This window comes from Caloenas nicobarica, chromosome 1 (genome assembly GCF_036013445.1).
Source record: "Caloenas nicobarica isolate bCalNic1 chromosome 1, bCalNic1.hap1, whole genome shotgun sequence".
NCBI lineage: Eukaryota > Metazoa > Chordata > Aves > Columbiformes > Columbidae > Caloenas > Caloenas nicobarica.
In genome coordinates, this window is record NC_088245.1 from 37,795,774 (window position 1) to 37,809,185 (window position 13,412).

At 40.4% G+C, this 13,412-nt stretch overlaps 1 protein-coding gene across 5 annotated transcripts in view; it reads right to left on the minus strand.

Annotated features, from left to right (window-relative positions):
- Window positions 1-13,412, minus strand: part of GRIP1 (glutamate receptor interacting protein 1) — a 224,981-nt gene that overhangs the window by 36,325 nt on the left and 175,244 nt on the right. For 2 of the 5 annotated variants that reach the window (XM_065627702.1, XM_065627693.1), the window contains exons 8-12: window positions 13,223-13,370; window positions 11,462-11,631; window positions 6,371-6,523; window positions 1,125-1,311; window positions 192-337 (exon numbers count right to left, since the gene is read on the minus strand). In XM_065627702.1, coding sequence (XP_065483774.1) covers window positions 192-337; window positions 1,125-1,311; window positions 6,371-6,523; window positions 11,462-11,631; window positions 13,223-13,370 — 804 coding nt within the window. Of the gene's footprint in view, window positions 1-191; window positions 338-1,124; window positions 1,312-6,370; window positions 6,527-7,222; window positions 7,379-11,461; window positions 11,632-13,222; window positions 13,371-13,412 lie in introns of all 5 variants that reach the window. The other 3 variants (XM_065627683.1, XM_065627674.1, XM_065627667.1) reach the window with 2 other exon arrangements.

Consider the following 13,412-nt stretch of genomic DNA (forward strand, 5'->3'; position numbering starts at 1 on the left):
TGAAGAATGCTGCAGGGCTACGTGAAATGAGAAAGCTGTACAAAAAGACACACGTTTCAAATAGGTCATTTGAAAACTGAATGGCATATATGTGAGAAGAAAGTCTCCACCTTGGATGCCTAACACTCGCAATGTACTTGGGATTTATTTCTTCACTTTTCTTGCGAGACAGAATAACAGTGCATTCATACCTGCAACATCAAATTCTATTTCCAAAGTGACCTTGTTGGTGATAGAAGAGTCTCTGAGCAGTTGATTGGCCTCATCAAATGTGCTGTCTTCCGTCGGGATACCATTTATTGCCACTATTCTGTCTCCTATTTGTAGCACCCCACACCTTGATACACAATGAAACAAAACAACCATCAGAGGTGCACGTTACCAGAACCAGCAATGCCAAACACATTCAACCTGACCTTGAAGGACCGGCATGGCACCGCAGCTCAGCAGGCTACCCAGGCACACTGGGGGACAGAAGCTGCTGTTGCCCCTCTGCACCAAGACTCTATCAAGCTCCCTAGGTCATGCTCTCAAGGTGCTGGGACCTAGGAAGGGGGGCGCAGCCCTCATGCCCCCACCCCACCTGTGAACATCATCACCTCTGCCTCTGAGCCACAGGTGGTGTGGCTCTGCAAGGGCAGCGAGGACTTGCCTGTGCAACTGCTAGTGTCCTCATGCCATGATTAAAGACATACACGAGCATAAAAATGCAATCAAAATGCTGCAATGAAATCATTAGTAAGTCAAAACTAGGGTATTCCCTGAGAGTTGGTTCTGTACCAAAACTGACCAGAGTTGGATATGGCCTCCCCCCATGGCACACTGAATTACTACTATTTTGACTTTAGTGATGTTTCTGATTTTTTTTTTTTTTCCCTTTTGCATGAATATAGCTTCAAGTCTCTTACTGGAGGACTCTGGATGATAAAAATACTGGTGCTTGTCAAACTTTTTACAGCTGATCAAGCATATGGAATATCATTGTCAGAACAGACAGTTTATTACTTGCCACACTTCCATTAAGCAAGGCCCTGCGATTTATCACAAATGGAAAGCAACGAGCCTCAAGTACCATGAGGAATGCTCACCAAAACGTATTTAACAGTCAACTGAAAGAACCTCACCTTTCTGCCGGGCTGTCAGCCTCAATATAGGAAATGAGAGGTGGAGAAGACAAGGTCTCAGTAGCAAACACGCTACCCTGGAGCTGTATCCCAAACCCCACTATGGGGTCCGCTGTCAGCACTACTTCTGTGGTTTCTGTGTGGACGACCTGCCCAGCCAAACCAACAGTGCTAGAGGCTAAAGACACTATAAAACAGAGCAGACCAGGAGGAAAGACATTCACACACAGCAGAAATTGCATTGCTCTTTGAGAAGATTGATCTGTATGATAAGCCTAGTCAACAAAACATCTCTTTAAAAGCAAATTTAGGCTGAAGTTTATAAATTATGTATAAACAGTTAAGACACGTAAGAGAACAGAAGACATCTGGTTGTACAATATAATGGAAAAAACCAGTTCTTGTACCAAGTAAAATAAATGTGTTTGACACCCCTACCCCAAAAATATCAGAACACCCTTGAATTCTGTTTGCATTAGGTTTGAGGCGTGGATGAGCACAATTTTCATGGGAGCTGAGGGAATGGGAGGCACAAGCCCAGCTGTTATTCAGGCTGATTCCCACAAGCTCTTTTGAACATCTCACGGCACTGAATTGTTGTTAGTAACGAAGCACATGGCCCAGGCTTGCTTGCATGAAATAAGGATGCCTTCCTCCTGTATGTGTTTACTACACATCAGCAATTTGCCAGGCTAGCAGGGTAGAGTATAAGAACAAACCCCTCTGTTTCAGCAACTGGTATATCTAAAGAGATTGTGAGAAAAAGAAGTTCTTTGAGGTCTCTCAAAGGAACTGGGGAACCCTTCTGTGAGGAACACAGGCAGCTACTTCTGTACTCCTGATTTACTCCTCCCTCTACTCTCTTTTGTTCTGAATAGGCCACATCACAGAACAAATCAAGATTAAAATGACATTGAGATTTGATGCAATTACCTGTGAAAAGGAGGAGACTGCACCTTAGCTTCTTTGATCTCTACCTGAAGTCCTATTGTATCATTCATTGAACTCCCCTAGTGATAGGCTACTGCCTTTCATTATGTCATACACAGAAAACTAGTTTTCTCAATTCCTGTTCAGACCAGTAAATTAAGGGTAAGGTACTCTAATGATAATCCTCGAACAAGGAGGATTCTGAATATTTTTGTGTTATAAATCTACGCTACTACCCCTCCACCTCTAATTTCCTTCACGACCCATTTCTGCCTGCAGTAGCTACTAAGAATTAGAAAAAAGTTCAAGATTCATGCTTGTGGTTTATCTGAGGGATTCTCGAACTGTGGATTTTTTTTTTTCTTAGATGTGGAAAAAATTAGTTCTTGTTTTTACATTATAGATAATAGCACAGCTGTACAAAGTTGTCTGTATTTTTATAAGTATTCCCTGCACCTTGGGGCTACAAGCATTACTTTTGCTCTGAAATAGTATAAAATCTGATTAAGTGGCACAGTCAGCAACGACAATTCTGTTGCAAAAGTTTCGGTTGCCAAAAAACTCATGAGACTCTCTTAGCAAAGCTCCTTTCAACTTTGAAATTGTCTTTTCTAAATTACTGTGAATTCTCACTCACATCTTGTTTTCATTTTCCTTTGTAAGAACTGTGTATTATTCCACTTATTCAATAGCTTCTTTCTTACCGTTTCTTTCACTTGCACTCAGTAAGACATGCTTATGCCCAAATGCAAATACTAATAATCTCTTCTTAGAAATGGCCACCAGCTTTAGCATTTACTGCATGTGAGAAACAGGTTTCTCCAGCTCTCAGTGCTGCAAAGGCTAAAATATGACTAAACCACATAAATTCAGAGTTAATATAATAATGGATCCCCTAATGCACCTTCCAGAAATATCTAAATATAGGGCATCCAAGCTCAAAAAAGTTCCATTCTCCCTTTCTTTAAGGTCATACAACAATTACCTGTTAGCTCTGTCTTTGCTTTCCTTCACTTACTTCTAATACCCTACCAGGAACCTAAGGGTCTTACAACATTTATTTCAACTTTTAGGACAGCTAAGGTTTACATTCACAATGGGAAATTAAATTAATATTTGTGGGATTTAAAACTCACCCTGATAAATACTTTGATGATGTGGACACTTAAAAGTGACAATTAGGAATTCCTCCCACCCCCAAAGGAAACAAAACAGAAAGAGAACAAAAAAACCGCAGAGATGAAAATACCCTTTCCAAATCACGTGACATCAGCTATCTGCTAAGCCTCTATGAAACGCCACAGGTATCCAACATATGACTTGGAGCACATCGGGGTTTGTAACTCAACACTCATTGCAGCCACAAACACTGCCATTTTTTTTTTTTTTTTTTTTTTTCTGCTTAAAGATTCAATCGATTTACAGGCCAGGAACCAGCCTTATTGATTTTAAAAGCTGGCATGGATGTATATGTAGCTCCAGCAAACCCTGGTTACTACCTTCTAGGGGTACATGTTAGCATACTCATGTAGTTTTCATTAACCTCTCAGCAAGAGTCCTGGGGGCCTGCTTACAATTAATATATGCTCTGCAATTATTTAAGTAACAATCTCGAATTTGAAGATTCTGTAGTTGCTACTTTTATTCCTGCAGCCATATGAGAAGCAGAGCAAGATGTATTTAAAGGTACATATATAGATTATTATGCTTGCAGTCTCCTGCTCTGACCCTTGAGAAACTGCAAAACATTCACTGTTCCTCCTGGTAGCAAATAACTTGGATGTGCTGAGAAAACTAAGACACTCGCTTAATTTCTACCTAGTAACTGCCATGTAATTTGGTACAAAATTGTATTTTGCTTTCGAGTACTAATATGGACCTATTACAAAATACTTCAGGATTTAAACTTTAACCAACTAATAAACACAGTGTTTCCACTTTAAAACCAAAACAAACAGAGGAAGAATAAAAATTGAAAACAAGTGGCATAAATACAGCATGTGACAGCAGGGCATGCCTTCAATTTCTACCGCCACATGTTTGGAAAGATCTGTGTAACTAATGAAATGATCTTAAAATCATGACCATGAAAGTCTTGCAACCTCCTGTACCATCACAATTCATCATCATGAATTTTGGCATAATCACATTAAGTTATGCAGGTTTTCCTAAACAATTGGCAATGTAAACTTCATAGCACCCTTCACTGATACATCCTTTTCTTCCCAAATGACATTCTAAAAGATTTATTAAAAGTTACATTAATAAAACCCTCAAATAATCCAATTGGGTTAAAGAAGAAAATATCCCACTAAAATTAAGAGAACGTGCTGTTTCTTTTCTTTGAAAAAGACAGCAGTCAGTGCTACCTGGTTCTCATGAGTCTCCCACAGAAGGAAAGCGGCAAGGTTTTCCAGGTCCTGTTGGTGGATGGTGGAGGGGTACAGGACCAGTCTTCCCCTATAATGGTCACTTGTAGCACATTCAGTCCAGCGCGGGCCTCTTAAGTTGGCTCTTACAGCACTCACAAGTATGGGTATAAGTCTAGTAAAGGGGGTAAGGATTCTGCTTGGGCTGAAAAGCCAGCTCACAAACAGGGCAAGCAAGCAAGCCCGGCTGGCCAGCCAGTGCCTCCAAACCAGCTCTGATTCAGGGTTGCTGATGCAGTCGCTGCTCGGAGTGAGGCACAGACTCACTCGGTAATGGGGCCAGTTCTACGTATTTTGTAATGCTCTGTACCTAGACCTCACAGAACAAAGCCTCATCCTAGTTCTGCCTAGCTAAAGATTTGTTAATTCATAGTAGCCTGTCACCCTCAGGGCCTTCTGACTTGAGGAGTCTTTTGGGTGGGCTGCAGTGCTTATGTGACTGTCCCACTTAAATCTAACGTCACTGGCCCGGTTTTGAGCCTTTGCAGGATAGCAAATTGCAGAGCAAGGCTTCCTTGAAGGAAGAATATCTGAAAAATATAACAACACAAGTAACAGCTGTCTCCAAGATCCATAATAGGATTAGTTTTCAGGATTAACAGTCCTATGTTGGATGGAACTACTATAACATAGCACAATCGAAAAACTATTTTTTGTATCCAGCATTATTTTACTAGTCAAACTAATTACTATTAGTGCAATATTACTACTGTTTCTCATGTGCATGTGAAGATGTGTAAAAGCTGGATCCCTACTATACCATAGCATGGCCAGACACACTATCTCCCTGTGACCCAAAATAATGCATTAGAAGCTACTATGTCAACAGATGAGTTGTGAAAAATGGCTGATCAGACTAAAAACCAAAAATGCACTTATAGGTAAACATTACGCAACAATATTTGCTTTATGAAAGAAATGAGAACAAGCAAGCAAAAAAAACCTGCAAGAAAGCAAAACCTCTCAGTTCCCCTGTCAAATCTTTCCTCACGACTCCATAGTGACTGGCCTTAGTTAGAGGTGGCTGGTTTGTGCTGATTTTGCTATGACTACAGGAAGTCTGTTAACACGGGCAGCAGCGCTGCAATGCACAGCAGCTCAGCTTTTCATTAGCCAGAGCAGGTGATTTACACAGCAGTTCTCACTTCCCTGTTCTGGAGGAACTTGAGCTGCTGAGAATCACATGCAGATGGAAAATCCAAAAGGAGAGGCAGCACTTACAGGAAGTCTGGGAAACAACATGCTGATACAGCCACACTCTCTCTGGCCCAGTGAATACTTAGCAATACACGAAGTGGAGCAGCCTGAAATACATCCACCCTTGCTTGCGAAATCCATGCTTTGAATCCCAGAGGGTGGTCAGAAACACGGCTGTTTAGTCTTCACCATTATTTGTTGCTCTTCCTCACAAAAATGACTGTACAGGTTATGGCGTAGATGTAAACATTAAAACTACCTAGGAGGTACTGTGGCAAGCTCTTATCCTTCTGTAGTGTGATAGATAGTTGAGCTTGCCAGCAATCTGTTTTTGACTATTCAGCTATGAATTCTGTTCTCTGATGGAAACGGGAAGAGCTGAAGAAGGAATTTGAAAATCACTTCTGTAATGGTATAACAAACTCTTCCAGAATTGTCTGAAGAAAATATTGCTTTATATATTTCAGATGAGATAGTTAATCTGCATGGTCTCTACTCATCTCATTTTAGAACGGAACAAATGTTTTTATGCTGATGTTTCCCTGCATCTAACAGAAACTCCAATTGTTCTCTCTTCTTCCTAGTGTAGATATGTATATGTCAATTGAGGTACTTTGTACCTTTTTTCAGTATCTTCCCCCTCCTCCACCCATTCATTGCACATTTTGAGCAAATGCTGTTACCACCTACAGGAGCTTTTGAAGTCCTTCTTTTTCATCCTCCGCCTCATCATTGTCCCACGTGGGCTGGTGGAGTAGAGGCTGCGAGGTAAGGTCCCCATGTTGAGGGAACTCAGGCTGTATGCACTCATGGAGGTAGGAGAGAAGGATGAAGACACCAGAGCTGCTGTAAGAAATCAAACACTTGGCATACAGCACTCAGTCTTCATGGAAGAGTGCGGCACATGCCTGTAAACTCATCAAAGAATCAAACAATGTGTATGATGCACAGGAATGGTTTGTGCATTTCCAATAACAAAGACATTAAACCATACAGGTGACCCTAGGTAAAAGTATAGCCAGCATTTCATGAAAATACCTGCTGGAAGCTAACAAAGATGCTGTAGATACAAAATGTACATTCATAGTATACAACTTATTTTAGGTGAAGCATGTTAAATTAATATTTTGAACACATATGCACGAACCAATGCAGATCAATACATTTAGATACACTGATTTTAGAAAAGCCTCTTTGCAGCAGGTAATTTCTGACAAAAGATTTGTAAGCAATACTTTGCATTAAAAAATCATGCTTTATATACACTACTCAAATCTAATGGTCTACTCATACAGTAGAAGAGCTGATTCATTCAGAATTTTTGAGCCTTTTCCTGTCTCCAAAGGTTGCCTTGTTATGGAAAGGAAAAGGTGTAAAATGTCAGAAATAACCTTGGCAGAGCTATGAAAAAGTGTAGCATCCATAAAACTGAAAAGGTTTTAGTGCCTGAAATGGGAAAAGTATGAGTGAAAGAAGAAGGGAGGGAGGAGGAGAAAAAGAAGAGAAGAGAATATGTCAGCAGGAAAAAGCGTGGAACATTACGAAGGCTTTTTTGAGGAGGCGCTTTCTGGAATTTCAAGGCTGGCATCCTGCAATGGTCAGGGTGGTAGGTGTTATAATGGTGGTAGGTGAGGAGGCTGCTGTGGCTGTTGGCACACGAATCCCAGGTAAGTTGCCTGTTGCTTCTTTGAACGTTCACTGCCCGCATGAAGGGATGATGGAAAATCAGAAAACAAAAGGACCAGAGAAGAGGGAAAAGTAACTGAATTGCACAAACAAAAAAAAAAAAGTCCAAAAATTAAAACCAAATCGAAAGTAAAATAGGGTGAAATAATAAATAATCTGATCTTGTCTTCTAACCAGGGGGTGCTAACTTAAAAACAGAAATAGTATTTTTTCTCAGAATAAATGCTTCTGATGGGGTTTTTTTTTCTTTTCTTGTATTTGTTTTTAAAAAGATTAGTACTGAATCAATTTCTAATCTCACTCTGGCTTTAGCAGTTAAGATTGCAGACTTTCTTAGAAAATCCTAAGGTATTACATACGACTACTAACTGCAGGTTAATAAGTCTCTGCTTGCATTCTCTACACAAAAAGACCAACCAGATACTACACATAGTGCTGCCTAGAATGGAGATGTGTACTTGCCAGTCATTTCAATTTACTGCATTGACATTTTAATTTTGCCACCACCTGTTACTGACATTATGCTATTCTGTGCAGTAAACAACTTCCCTGGGCCAGCAGCAGAAAAATTCTATCCTGAAGCCTGGTTAATAAAGAAAAGTTCTTATTAATTAGTTGGATGTGCAATTTAATGTTTGTGGGTTTTGGGGTTTTTTTTAACTTGATCTTTGAAACTTTAAAAGGATCCTTTTCTGGATGAAATTTGAAACCATATTTGATTGCTGATTCTATGTATGGAGAGTCTGGGATATGCCAAAAGCGAAGGCCAGTATTTACCAAGAGAACAGGAAGCATTTCAGTTGATGTATCAAATATTAAAGGAAAATGATTGAAGTCACCCTTCATTAAACATAGTCCATCTTTAAATTCAGCATAGCTGTGTCCTTGCTGAACTGTAGAGGAACATTTCAAACTGGGAAGTATTCACTGAATTTTTGTCTTAAAAACACTGAGGGATTCACGTGTACTATGGAACTTAAGTTACAGTCTTTGGCCCATGAGCTGTTACCTGTGTCTCTCTCCTACCTGCTATATCTATAATAGCTGCAGACACATACAACCCCATGCTGAATTTTAACAGTAGCCAAAAACCTTGACTGTTCAGGTTGGACCCACACCTTGAGTTCACCGCTAGCCCCATGACACAAAACAAGGAGGAAAAGGGTCGCCGCTGCAGCAAGCACTGCGCAGTGCCAGAAGAAAAACTATTCTTCTGTTTCACTTCACATTACACGAGTAACGATCTGTTAACTGTCTGAATATATTAACACTGACTCAAAAGCAATGCTTGTCACTACAGCGAGCAGTATACACCAGGGAAGGGAGAGGAAAAGGAGGGTACAGGGGTCCACCATGTCCCCGCAACCTTGTGGGGTGGTCAGGACTTTGGAGGCCCTGGCCCTGCCAGGCCTGACCCTGTGCCTTCAATCGGGGTGGCCTGGGCCTGTGTCCTGCACTGACAGCACCCCTGCTGTGCCATGCCACAAGTATGAATCAAAATAATTGGTGTTTTCCCTCCCTGCTCCCAAAAGATAACAGAAGTGAGGGTGGGGTGCGACACCAACACTTGGGGTACCTCACCCACTGGCACCAGTGCCAGCAACTTCAGAAGCTTTGGAAGATGTCCCACCAGCCAGAAAAGTCCCAGAAATGGCAGCAGTAGCCTGGTACGGCCATATGTGTCTTACAGACTTATCATATCTCCCCAGATGAAACTGTTTCTTGATTATGCACATAGACAGCAAGATTTCCAAACTGCAACTATGGTGTAAAAATTAAAATCTGATAAGAACAATGTGACCAGGTGGATTTTCTTTTTTTTTTTTAAGTTGCTGCGAGCCTTGTTTAATCAAAAAGACTGCTTCCAGCAGGGAATTATGCGGTAGTCTTTGATTTTTTAAAATGTTTTATTTTCAAGCTGAGAGTAGAGATAAAAATGTCCTACGAAGTGGAAGGTACACAAATTCAGTTTGCTCAGCTTGTAGAAGGATAATCCCAATTCGACAAAAGTTCTGTAAAAGAAAATCCTATTGTGTGTAACCATAGTAATTTAGCGGTAATTTGAGCTATTCCAACCAGGGTTGTGTACAGTGAACATAAAACTAATGGGGCAGCAAGAGAAATGAATGTTACCAGCACAGTATAGAGGAAAAAATACCTGAAAAAAAATCCGATCTTTTATAGTGCTCTCCATTTTATTTTAGGACTAAAATTTCAATTTATTTTATATACTGACTTTCCTGCCCATTTTAAATTCCTAACATGTTCCCATAAGACCAATAACTGACCTCAACAGATACAGCCCTAATGACTCAGCTTATCCCAGACACATAAAGGGAGCTTTTCAAACTCTGCAGCATCCAGAGCATATCACACCTGATGAAAGGTTGTTTCCAAGAGGGAACAGGCTTCCCTGAAGCATGTTATATTTTGAATTGGTTGTGATATTTGAGTAGCACAACCTGGTGAGGGGATGGGAAGGGCTGTAAACATCCTAGTTATTCTGCCTTACTTAAGAAAGCAATTTTATTACCTTAGGGAGATTCCTCCCCAAAAGATGCTTTTATGTAGCTTTTGTAGATCCCCTTGGTATGATTTTGTAATGGCTAGTTCTTAACTCTGGCATGGCAAGAACATTGCTTTTTTTAAGCATTTACACTGGGTCAAGGTGACTAGCACATTAACAGCATCAATTTGTTTTAAATGTTAGTTAAGAAACCGACTGCTTCAACTAATACAATCATCTACACAAATCTTTGTCCCTGGTACTCATCTTCCCAAAAGAAACACTCTTCAAAGGTTCCAGAAATTGGTTGTTGGACATCTTTGCTCCAAAACTAATGACAGGTCTGTTTGCAACATACTGTCATAACTGAAAAGAATGGAAATATATTGCAAAATTTGGTCTTCATCTCCTTCTGCTTCTGCAGTATCACTCCCTCCTCCCTCGCCCATATAACCAGCTTAAGTAGAAAGGGGAAAGAGGTACAGCTGAATATGGAAGAACACGGTATCACAAGGGTTACTTTTTATTCACCCTGGTCTAGAGGAAACTAGTGTCTCCTCAGCTACTAGTTCAATATTCACCACTCTGACAAAGTGACTAGACTATTGCTTATCCAGGGACAGCCTGGATTTTAGATAGATGTCCAAGAACATTTACCATCAGTGACATTTTTAGGCCTCAGAAATCTTGTCTTGGTCTAAAGAAGGCAGAAGCACAGTACCACAGGCTCAGAAAATGGTACCACTGATTCATGCTGCAACACAGGTATCTGTTCTCTGTGTATTTGATAAGCCTTATTAGTACTTTGATGTCCATCAATATGTGGTATTTTAGACTGAATTTATAAATACTGTGAATTAGTCACTTTCTCAGGATTAGTTAGAAGACAAGACAGGCAGCTCCCATCTTCAAATACTAAGACATTACATATAAATTTGATTTGAAAATGGAAAACCATTCTCTTCAAGCATGTTGGCATGAAATAAATATCACGGTGAAAAAGGGCTAGAATCTAGGGAACTGTTTCCAAACAAACCTTTTTCATAAGCACTGAGAGTGAACCCATGAAGTAATCTCAGAAGTACATTAAAAGATGATGGCGATAAATAATAATGCCATTAACAAGAGAAAATATGTGTGGGGGTTTTGAGGTATTTTAGGGGAGAACAGGTGTTATTAGTGAAGTGGTCATTACAGACTATCAAGTCAATATGCTGAAAACTAGTTGACTGTCGTATTTCCTCCCCCCTCTAAATTCAAGAAGCAATTTAGAGATTCATTTACTGAAGTATCTATTGCCCCCCCAAATAACTGCAACAGTAGAGTCAACAGGTGTCTTTATGTACATCTACAAGTGTGCAGAGCCATTTCTCAGTAAAACATTTCCCTCTCTATCCATGGGAATCTCAGAGGGTACATTAAGGCGGAGAAAACACAGAGCTTCTCGGAACTGCAGAAGCATAATCTGGGGAGCTGAAACAACATTTACAGACATAACTGCCGCAGTAGCTTTCTTGACCACTCAGCAAGGGCAGGCAAAGTAAAAGACAGAAAAATAAAAGGGTATTTGGTGCTACAGATTCTCTTACCATGCTCTGGGCCTTTCAGTGCTAGTCGTGTCTGGTGGTGAGGAAGGATCTCAAGTTTCACATTATCCGCTGCATTAGCCAAAAATTGCGTTGCTTCTGCCAGCGTACAGTACTCCATGCTGGTGCCGTCGATGGACAGAATATGGTCTCCCACATGTAATGCACCACATCTACATAAAGGAGAAAAAACTTGGTATGATCAGGTATGCTCTTTGGTTGGAACATGAGTTTTACTGCCTTCAAACTGGTCATGAAAACTATGAGCGTGTTCTTTTTTTTTTTTGAGAGAGAGAGTTTTGTGTTTTGTAGGCATTGTCACTGGTCAGACTTTATGTCTATTAGTACAAACCTTAAAAACAATTCAGTTAATACAGTATATGCCAAGACATCACTCACAGAACTGGAATGGGGTAGTTGACTATAAAAATATGTGTGAATGGCAGCAGAATAAAATGAGAAGAGCTTAAGGAGACTCAGCTTGGTCACATATCCCTCACACAAGCGCCCAGTTCATCATTTTTTGAGTTAATAGTTCAAACATTTATTAGTACAAAAGCTGTAAATGATGATGAAATTATGCAGTAGTCAAACAAATAATGAAACCAGGGCTAGCACGGTGACTTGAGGAGTGGGGTGGGGAAGGGGCTATCTGCTAAATCTCGCTGCACTCAAGAGACTGGCTACTGGATGAGTGGAGAAATGCAAACACAGCAGTCAGCATCCCGACGTACCAGTCAAGTGGACAGCTCCTTTAATTGGTTACCCCCTGTGAAATGGGAAAAAACAGAGGGAGAAAATTAAAGCATCCTGCACCATTGAACTGGAGAACACCCCTGGATCAATGGCCGTCACTCTCAAAGTTTCTACTGTAGGGAAAAGCCCACAGAGGAGCTGTAGACTCACTGCTACAAGTGGGTGCTACCAAAAGCACCGTTGTCAGAGAGGAGTTACAAGGCAGGGTGACTGGGGACATGCAGGAGGAATTTGCTGCCGAAACGTAATATTTAAGGATTTTTTAGATAGAGATATGTATATAGAAATATACTGTATATGTATAAACACATACACACACACACGCACGCACCCCAGAAAAGATCCCACAGCTCTGTTAACAGAGGCTTAGATCACTGGGGTGAAATATCTATCTTTTTTTTTTTTTTTTAATGGTTTCAATTAAAGGATCGAATGAAGTGGAAAAATTACTGCAAAATAACTCCAAAATACAGAAGCCAGTCTTCCTAATACCTCAGTCATATTCTAAAATATCAATAAAAAAATCTAGACATAAGGAGTTCCATTTCCCTGTGCCACAAGAATAAAAGAACACTCCAAGGTTGCAAAGCCCTGAAATTTACTTCCCTTGACAGCTGTTCCATATTGTATGCTTACTTTAAGAATTCCAGTGGGTTATTTAGTTTTTTTAAATACTAATCTCTGCTGCAGCATTTAATAGTCAGAGCAGACCTCTAAGCTTCTGTGTTGCGTAGTGCAAGCAGACAGTCACATATTACACGGGGGGCTGGCTTATGTCATTGAATACAATGTGAATAAGCTAAAGTAAATGGTGCCCTGGAAGTCTTAAACTCAGCAAGTATGAAACAATGATCTGACAAAGTGCTAATTTTAAGACCTAGCAACCTTGAGAGCATCTGGTTCAGTCAAATTCATCAAAAATGGAAGGGTTTCCTTAAATCAAACCAAACAAAAGTAGAAATAAAATGGATGTATGAACCTGAAGTGCCAGCCCTCTGTCACACTCACCTGTCTGCAATACTTGCAGATTTGATTTTGTCTATGACAATGACCTGCTTGTTGCAGCACATCGAGGTAGATAGTGCAACCCCAAGAGCAGCACCAGGAGTTTTGGCAACTTCAACTAGCAGCGGTCCAGACGCTGTTGCTACTGAATCTGTTAAAATCAGACAACAAAAGATCAGTATTATACCAACGT